This window comes from Sceloporus occidentalis, unplaced genomic scaffold, assembly GCF_023333645.1.
Source record: "Sceloporus occidentalis isolate IW3139 unplaced genomic scaffold, rSceOcc1.0.p SCAF_160, whole genome shotgun sequence".
NCBI classification, from domain to species: Eukaryota; Metazoa; Chordata; class Lepidosauria; order Squamata; family Phrynosomatidae; genus Sceloporus; species Sceloporus occidentalis.
In genome coordinates this window covers 167,057-177,500 of record NW_028317140.1, presented here as the reverse complement: position 1 = coordinate 177,500, position 10,444 = coordinate 167,057, and the positions used below count along the sequence as shown (strand labels likewise).

At 41.1% G+C, this 10,444-nt stretch overlaps 1 protein-coding gene across 1 annotated transcript in view; it reads right to left on the bottom strand.

Moving 5' to 3' along the window:
• The window catches only part of LOC149279796 (transmembrane protein 171-like), a 912-nt gene extending 89 nt beyond the window's left edge, over positions 1–823 (bottom strand). Inside the window, exon 1 of the mRNA XM_089500788.1 lies at positions 1–823. This exon is cut by the window's left edge and continues 89 nt beyond it. Coding sequence (XP_089356914.1) covers positions 1–823 — 823 coding nt within the window.
• Positions 824–10,444: the final 9,621 nt, after the last annotated feature.

Sequence of the window (10,444 nt, the reverse complement as noted above, 5' to 3'; positions counted from 1 at the left end):
GATCCGGCTGAGAAGGGCATATGTCCTCATATCTTGGAGGTGGCTCCGAAGGGATAGGCTCGTTGATGTATTCTATTCTCGGCCCCCATCGCCATGGAACGGTGTGTATGTCTTCCCCGTCGCTTCCGCCGGAATCACGGTCACCCCTTTCAAACAGGACGCTGTCGTAGGAAGGAGGGTCCCTGCTCATTGGCCAATCATCTCCTCCTGCAAAAGGTGGAGGTGGGGCTGACGGGACCGTGAAGACTTCGTCACCCACACTTACAGGAAGCGGCTGATATCTGCAGGCTTCTGGGTCCTCCTCAGAGTCGCCGTCCCGACGGTTTTTACTCAGACAGATAGCCAGGCAGTAACACAAGACGATTAGTATGATTACGATTGTCTGCAGTAAGGGAGTTTCACAGACTTTAGGGGGTTTGTCTGTGTTGGATACCGGCTTGCAGGCTGGAAACACAAGTCCTGGGATACTAATCAGTACCCCGCAAGCCAGTAACAGGATCCCGAGTATTACGAACTGCACAAACTGCCGGCTTTTCCCGCAGAGGAAGCTGCTATCTGGATCCGTCGGGTCTCCTTCTAATTCCCTCCTTCTCCTCTCTCGTTGGGCAGTAAACTCTGCCATCATTAAATATGCCAGCCCTATCCCGGCAAGTACCGGGCCCGTCGCCTTGTAGGTGATACAGCTGTCGGACTGGCATGTCGCGAACCCATAGACAGAAAGTAGAGATCCGCCGCATAAGAGCGCCCAGCCAAACACAAACAGCGTGAATGTTATTCTGCTGCTTGTGCCAGGGCTAGGAGTGCCGGAGCAAGTGCGCTCCATGACGGCTGAAACGTGTACCTGTCGGGGGTCAGTCAAAGATGTTCAGGTGCAGAGACTCGCACCTATGTGCCGGCTATTGCGTGCACACGAATGAAGGCCTTTTAATCTCTGCCTATTTTGTCTTTTTAAAGTCAATTGAAAGCTCAGTTTCGCTCCCTGTCGTGGACAGGTAACTGTTATGCTCAGTACTGCTACTGCTCACAATCTGAAACAACCAGAGTGTCTGGATGCGCTTTTACAGAACATCACAGCATTGTGATGTCACAGCACTATGACATCACAGTCAGGGCAGGCTGTACCACAGTGCAAAGGCCATGGGGGTGTTCTGTCCTGCTTCCAAATACCAATACAGCTGCCGCTTTCACAAATGACAGTGTTTTATTCCACAACCCCGCCTCCTAACACGAAGTGGTTTCTTCCAAAGAGACTTTCTGCAGTCATAAGAAGTAAGGGCTTCTTTTGACGTTGCGCATGCTTCATAGAAATACTTGTGACTTGTTAATAGATGACAATGTTGAGGATATTTGGACAGAAGAATAAACACTGTTTAACGTAATAAAAGACAATTAACCCTTTAAGCACCAGACTGGTTTTTTTTGTTACCTTTCGTGACCGAGGATGTTTTGACACTTTGGCGGAGCTCGTGTTTAGCTGTAATTCTCTTCATTTAGTGAACCCATGCAAGTTTCATATATATCATATTTTTTTTCAGGACAATTGTCATCTAATTTTAAAAAAATTTATGAAAATTGAAAAAAGACCTTTTTTTTCAAGCATCAATGTCATATGTTACAGCCTATGCCCCGGAGTATGCGGGCTGTATCCACTAAATGACTGTGGCTGCCTTATCCATACAGGTACATGGACAGGCTGCCTGCGGGAGACGGAAGCCGCAAGGGCGCCCCCTCCCACCCCCTGTAAGTTATTCAGTCACGTGTCTTTCGATGGAAAGTGAGTTAATGCAGCCAGTTAATGCAGTTCATAGGTATCCCATCCCCGCCATTGCGATAACATATAATATATAACGTGTATCCCTTCCGCTGGGGCTTCTATGATGGAGCTCTGGAAGGTAACGTCACGCTGGCGCTCCACCATAAAAGCCCCGGCGGAAGTACCGGCAGCAGCGGAGGTTGTCGCGCAGACGTCCACCGACTGCCAGAGAGGAGCATCCCCACGCACCACTACAGGGGACCTGGATATTCCTTTTTGGCAGCCGTTGGGCGTCTGGGGACATCCTCTGCTGCTGCCGGAACTTCCACTGGGGCTTCTATGATCGTCACATGACCTTCCGGTGCTCGGCCATAGAAGCTCCAGTGAAAGTGCCGTCCACCAGCAGAGGTTTATCTACATGCATCGCAAAAACGTTCACCCACTAGACACTCCCTAGTGGGAGCACGGGGGGCAAATCTGGGGGGGCTCAGAGTGGCATACCACATACCTTCCGGCTGTATTCTCTTTAATTGTCGGAATGTTGTAAATGTTGCACACGTCATGCCTCCGACGCTCTTGTATTATCAGGCAGAACGTTCTAGAAGGGTCTCATGGAGACTCGCTGACCACGAGGTGGGGCACCTGCTGACCCCCGTCCTCCATCTCCGGGAGAAGTTGCACCCCCAGCGGTGTATTCTCTTACCTAGGTTGAGTTGGCCACGGGTAGCAGTTCCAGGGAGCGGCAGCCCCTCTTCCACAGAACTGGGGGCCAGATCACCCTATAAGCCGATCAGGCTGCCCAGGGGACCACTTCTCGTTGGGCCAGATCGGGAGATCAGATAACTCCCTGGGAAGCAGTAGATTTGTGCAAATGGACCAAAAACAATTTGGACAATTTTTTCATTTAGTTTTCTGGCAACGAATTTCGGTTCGGACGGCACCCAGAGGGCGGAGCCACGGGGACAACCTCCCCCTCCCCCATTACTCCAACCATTTCTCCGTTTGCAGAAGCGCTCGGTGAGGCCTGGTGATGAAGCTGATAACCAGGAAGAGGCGGACAAAGAAAGAAGACAGGGACATAGAAGCATCGGCTGAGAAAGTAGGAAGGTATTGACAGAGAGAGAGAGAGTGTGAGAGAGAGAATGAATGAGCGTGAGAGCATGAATGAGTGAGAGAGAGCATGAGTGAGCGAGATTGAGGGTGAAAGCACATGAATGAGTGTAAGAGAGTGAGTGTGTGAAAGCGTGAGTGAAAGTAAAAACACTACGAAATGCAAACAAAAATTCTGAGCTCTCTGCTTTGTTTTTGTTTGTTTCGTTGGGGGTCCCTCTTCGTTTTTGGACATTCATACGAATTAATGAAATCGTAAAATTTTGTTAAAATTAAAATTTGTACAAATTTCGAATTTAATTGTAAGGAGTAAGTGGTAGTGAGTAGCAGCGCCCAGCCCTGATCTGTCTCCGGCTCCCCCTAGTGGCCATGAATTTACAAACAACAAAAAATGATCTATTAAAACATCATTTATTCATCGATAAACAATTATTCCAAATTTATACATTCGAGAAAAAGGAACAGAACACGTTATTAATGAAACCGCCTTCATAAAAACTCCCAGGAGCAGGGCCAATCAACCAGTCACCAAGCAACGTAAGTTAATTAGGTTTCCTTTACTGAGAGGGTGGTAGGTTTACTAAGTGGAACAGCCTCCTAGCAGAAGTGGTAGAGGGAAATACAGTGAGGGAATGTAAACATGGATGAAGCCTCCATCACTGGGACCACCGGAGAAGCCTGACTGCCGGCCTCCTCCCTATTGACTATAGGCCCTGGGTCTGTAAAGGCTTCTGTGGCTACCCCCAGCAGTATCATCTCATCACTGGCTGAGGGGATTATCTCCAGCAGACAGCCAGGATCTGCAACCAGGGAGTGACTGCCATTGTTTCAGTTTAATGTTGTATAAATCAGTCTCCCCCCCTATTGTATTGTTAATCCCGTTACTGCCCCTGTTGTCTCTGGGAGGCAGATTAAGGGGGCGGTTTGTGTCCCAATATCTTGTTTTATGTTAATGTGTGTTTTGCTGGATATATCCAGCCCTGTGTGTCCAAAATAAATCAGTCTTCGTTTGGTTTTACCCGACACTGAGTCTCGGCGAGTGACCGGGGAACCGGGTGAAGTGTGTTGTCCCAGGCTAAGGGAGCACAAGACAGCGGAGGTAGTCGGTCGGACTAGCCAGCTCCGTGACACTATGTATATATGTTACTCTGTTACTGTGTATGTACTGAATGTTACTCTGTTACTATGTATATAGGTTACTCTGTTACTCTGTACACATATTACTGTTACTATGTATATATGTTACTCTGTATATACTGTATGTTACTCTAATACTCTGTATATATGTTACTCTATTACCATTTATATACCTTGCTCTGTTACTATGTATATATGTTACTCTGTTACTATGTATATACTGTATGTTACTCTGTTACTATGTATTTATGTTACTCTGATACTATGTATATACTGTATGTTACTCTGTTACGCTCTCTATATATATGTTACTCTTACTATGTATACACTGTATGTTACTCTTTTACTCTCTCTCTATATATATATATATGTTACTCTGATACTATGTATATACGTTACTCTGTTACTATGTATTAGGGCTGCAACTAACGATTATTTTAATAATCGATTAGTTGGCCGATTATTTTTTCGATTAATTGATTAATCGGATAAAAAAATTCATTTTTTTTCAATTTAAAATAATGTAATAAAAAACGTACAATTTACACTTTCATCTCTTTATTGCAATGGCCTCTCTCTATTCACCTTCTTATTTTACTGACATAATAATAAAAGCTACAAGAACCCAAACACAGTGTTTCTCAAACTAAGTTTTAATACAAAGTTATTAGTAAATATTAATTCATATGTTAACTATTTTTCATATTTAATAAAAACTATGAGAAAAAAACCTTGTTTAAATTTTTTTTTATTTACCAAACTGCCCCCGGTTATGCACATCTGACCCCCAGCTTGCCACTCTGCCCCCATATATGCCTTATAGCTCTTATATGCCAGAGATTCCACTGTGCCCCTGATATGCCACTGTGCCCCCGATATGCCTTATACTCCTTATATGCCAGTGATATGCAACTGAGCCCCCTGATATACCTTTTACCCCCAGATATGTCTAATATCGATATGCCTTATACCCCCTATATGCCACTGAGCCCCCTGATATACCTTTTACCCCCAGATATGTTTTATGCCCCCCTGATATGCTTAATATCAATATGCTTTATACCCCCTATATGCCCTGAAATTCATAATACCCCCCATACACCACTATAACTCACCCATACACCACTCTGCCTCCTCCCCCTCCCATACACCACTCTAGCTCCTCCCCCCTCCCATACACCACTCTGGCTCCTCCCCCCTCCCATACACCACTCTGGCTCCTCCCCCCTCCCATACACCACTCTGGCTCTTCCCCCCTCCCATACTCCACTCTGCCTCCTCCCCCTCCCATACATCACTTTGCCTCCTCCCACCTCCCATACTCCACTCTGCCTCTTCCCCCCTCCCATACTCCACTCTGTCTCCTCCCCCCTCCCATACTCCACTCTGTCTCCTCCCCCCTCCCATACACCACTCTGGCTCCTTCCCCTCCCATACTCCACTCTGCCTCCTCCCCTCTCCCATGCTCCACTCTGCCTCCTGTCAGCAACGGAGGTTCACAAGACACCAGGGAGCCGGGTAGAGAGGCAGAGTGGCGTATGGGAGGGGGAGGAGTCAGAGTGGTGTATGGGAGGGTGGCTCCCATACACCCCTCTGACTCCTCCCCCCTCCCATACACCGATCTGCCTCTCTACCCGGCTCTGTTACTGACAGGCACTTTCACTGCAGCTTCATAGAAGCCTCAGCCTAAGTGAAGGGCAGTAACGGAGGCTGTCTGTGCGATGCAGACCCCCACCAGCTGACAGAGAGGATGATTCTCTGTCAGCCGGTGGGGGTCTGCACGATGCGAACAGACAGCCTCCGTTACTCACCTTCACTTACGCTGAGGCTGATCTGGATTCTAGTGTTATAATCCGATCTCTGTTTGAGGTCGGATTATATAAGGAGAGGAGTTTTTCAGAGCATTTGCTCTTAAAAAACCTCTTTTTATAATAGATAAAAATCGATTCGATTAATCGATAATGAAAATCGTTGACAACGATTTTCATTATCGATTATTATCGATTTTATCTATTAGTTGTTTCAGCCCTACTATGTATATACTGTATGTTACTCTTTTACTCTCTCTCTCTCTATATATATATATGTTACTCTGATACTATGTATATACTGTATGTTACACTAATACTCTGTATAAAAATTACTCTGTTCCTCTGTATATACATTAGTCTGTTACTATGCATATACTGTATGTTCCTCTGTATATATGTTACTCTGTTACTCTGTATATACTGTATGTCACTCTGTTACTCTATATAAATATGTTACTCTGTTACTATGTATATACTGTATGTTACCCTGTTCCTCTGTATATATATATGTTACCCTGTTCCTCTGTATATATATATGTTACTCTGTATATATGTTACTATGTATATACTGTATGTTACTATGTATATACTGTATGTTACCCTGTTCCTCTGTATAAATGTCACTCTGATACTATGTATATATGTTACTCTGTTACTATGTATGTACTGTATGGTACTCTGTTACTATGTATATACGTTACTCTGTTACTATGCATATACTGTATGTTACTCTGTATATATATTACTCTGTTACTATGATATAGATTGTCCCATCGTTGCGTTATTCGCGCAGTGGCTTGGACCCGCGGTAAAGGCATAAACGGCAGAGTAACCAAGGCTCCGGGAATCGCCCGCGGTTCTCTTCGGTGTCAGTAATAGTTTGTGTTGCGGCTCCTGTCGCTCGGGGTAAATTTGCCCGTTTGGCGGAAGGAATCTTGGGTCAAAAATTCCTGCCGGACATGATGAGGTCTCCGTATCCCTGTTGGTGGGAGAAGCCGTAGCCGGATCGGCGGGAGCTGGTGCGCCGGATCTTGGCCCTGTGCGGAGGAGGACGCGGGGGCCGCTTCTTGGCCTCTCTGATTTTACTCTGCACCTGCGCATCGACACAAAAATATATATATTTTATATATAAATTACATAAAAACAACCTAAAAAACAGTCGTCACAAAAATTATAAAATTACATTAAAAAAAATACATTTCAAACACAAGGCAAGTAAAGTTCAATACAGATAAACGTAAAGTTAGGCATTATGGGAAAAACATATCGTTTAAATGGTATCTCCCTGAGAAAAAGTACAAGGGAGAAGGATCTACGAATAATTGTAGACAACAGACTCAGCGACGGTGCACAATGCCAGTCAGCAGCTGCAAAGGCCAATAAGATAATAGCATGTATAAAACGGGTTGTTACTCTGTTACTATGTATATATGTTACTCTGTTACTATGTATATAATGTATGTTACTCTGATACTATGTATATATGTTACTCTGATACTATGTATATATGTTACCCTGATACTATGTATATACTGTATGTTACTCTCTATATATGTTACTCTGTTACTATGTATATATGTTACTCTGTTACTATGTATATAATGTATGTTACTCTGTTACTATGTATATATGTTACTCTGTTACTATGTATATAATGTATGTTACTCTGTTACTATGTATATCTGTTATCCTGATTCTATGTATATATGTTACTCTGTTACTATGTATATAATGTATGTTACTCTGTTTCTATGTATATATGTTACTTTGTTATTAAGTATATACTGTATGTTACTCTATTACTCTCTATATATATATATGTTACTCTGTTACTATGTATATAATGTATGTTACTCTGTTACTATGTATATATGTTACTCTGATACTATGTGTGACAGAATGAGCTGTCATACAGGGGCCCAAGGTACTCAGAGATGGCTCCAGCCTGGCTGCCAAACAGGCAGGAACTCCATTGTTTAATTAATCCCATCAATAGGATTGCTGACTGGGGATTAAAGGTTGGGTGGAATACATGTATCTGTTAATTTATGTTAATGAAGTTCTGTGGCTATATGAGTCTATGTTTTACATCAATAAACTGTTCATTCCTGCTGTACTCAGTTCAAGGTAGTTGTGTCTACTTATTGGGTACACATAGCAGGGTTCCAAGGTGCGCATGCTGGCTGGTGCTGGAAGTGATTCCGGGGACAAGAGGAGGATACATGTGGGTGATCTTTGGGAGTTACTACAGCTCTCTTGGTGAACCCGTTACACTATGTATATATGTTACTCTGATACTATGTATATGCTGTATGTTACTCTGTATATATGTTATCCTGATTCTATGTATATATGTTACTCTGTTACTATGTATATAATGTATGTTACTCTGTTTCTATGTATATATGTTACTTTCTTACTAAGTATATACTGTATGTTACTCTATTACTCTCTCTATATATGTTACTCTGTTACTATGTATATATGTTACTCTGTATATACTGTGTTACTCTAATACTCTGTATATATGTTACTCTATTACCATTTATATACGTTACTCTGTCACTATGTATATGTCACTCTGTTACTATGTATATACTGTATGTTACTGTTACTATGTATATAATGTATGTTACTCTGATACTATGTATATGTTACTCTGTTACTATGTATATACTGTATGTTACTCTGTTACTCTCTCTATATATGTTACTCTGTTACTATGTATATATGTTACTCTTTTACTATGTATATACGGTATGTTACTCTTTTACTCTCTCTCTATATATATATGTTACTCTGATACTATGTGTATATATCTTACTCTGTTACTATGTATATACTGTATGTTAGTCTGTTACTCTGTATATACATTACTCTGTTCCTCTGTATATACTGTATGTTACTCTGTATATACTGTATGTTATTCTGTATATACTGTATGTTACTCTAATACTCTGTATATATGTTACTCTGTTACTATGTACATATGTTATTCTGTTACTCTGTATATACTGTATGTTACTCTGTTACTATGTATATATGTTACTCTGATACTATGTATATATGTTACTCTTTTACTATGTATATATTGTATGTTACTCTTTTACTCTCTCTATATATATATGTTACTCTGATACTATGTATATGTGTTACTCTGTTACTATGTATATACTGTATGTTACACTAATACTCTGTATGAACATTACTCTGTTACTATGTATATACGTTACTCTGTTACTATGTATATACTGTATGTTAGTCTGTTACTATGTATATACTGTATGTTATTCTAATACTCTGTATATACATTACTCTGTTCCTCTATATATACATGAGTCTGTTACTATGCATATACTGTATGTTCCTCTGTATATATGTTACTCTGTTAATATGCATATACTGTATGTTACTCTGTATATATGTTACTCTGTTACTATGTATATACTGTATGTTACTATCTATATATGTTACTCTGATACTATGTATATATGTTACTCTGTTACTATGTATATACTGTATTTCACCCTGTTCCTCTGTATATATGTCACTCTGATACTATGTATATATTTGACTCTGATACTATGTATATACTGTGTGTTACTCTGTTACACTCTCTCTCTCTATATATATATATATGTTACTCTGTTACTATGTATGTACTGTATGGTACTCTAATACTCTGTATATACATTACTCTGTTATTATGTATATACTGTATGTTACTCTTACTCTCTCTCTCTATATATATATATGTTACTCTGTTACTATGTATATACTGTATGTTACCCTGTTACTTTGTATATATGTTACTCTGTTACTATGTATATACTGTATGCTAATCTGTATATATAGATTACTCTGTATACATATTACTGTTACTATGTATATATGTTATGCTGTTACTATGTATATACTGTACGTTACTCTAATACTCTGTATATACATTACTCTGTTACTATGCACATACTGTATGTTACTGTTACTCTGTATATATATATTACTCGGTTACTATGTATATACTGTATGTAACTGTTACTCTGTATATATATATATAACTCGGTTACTATGTATATACTGTATGTCACTCTGTATATATATTACTCTGTTAGTTTGTATATACTGTATGTTACTCTGTTACTATCGAAGGCTTGTTTCTCCGTTGTAAACCTACCATCGAATTGCGGAATCCGCTGTAAGTTCTCGCCCAGATCTCCTGTAATTGTCAGCGATTGTTTCACCTTCAAGTTGGTTTCCCTGGGGGGAAAATTGCATCTTTTAGATTGTAAGCTCTTCGGGGGAATGGTGGCTAACCTGATACAAAGCATCAGGGTCTCTGATTCCAGACAAATAATAAAAGAGAAAGTTACCCGTCAAGCTCCGCGGTTTCTATGTAGATCAAGCTGTTGGGTTCACTGCTGGACATATACATACATACATAGAGCCATTTAAACAAAAATACCCCACGTGGGGCAAAATAACACAAACAACCGAGGGTATCATATCTCACACCAATCGAAATGTTAGAATCGGAGGATGGGAGGATCAGAGGCTGAGATGTAATGTAAGGATGTTTTACTTTACCGAGAGGGTAGTAGATGAGTGGAACAGATTCCCAGAAGTGGTAGAGGTT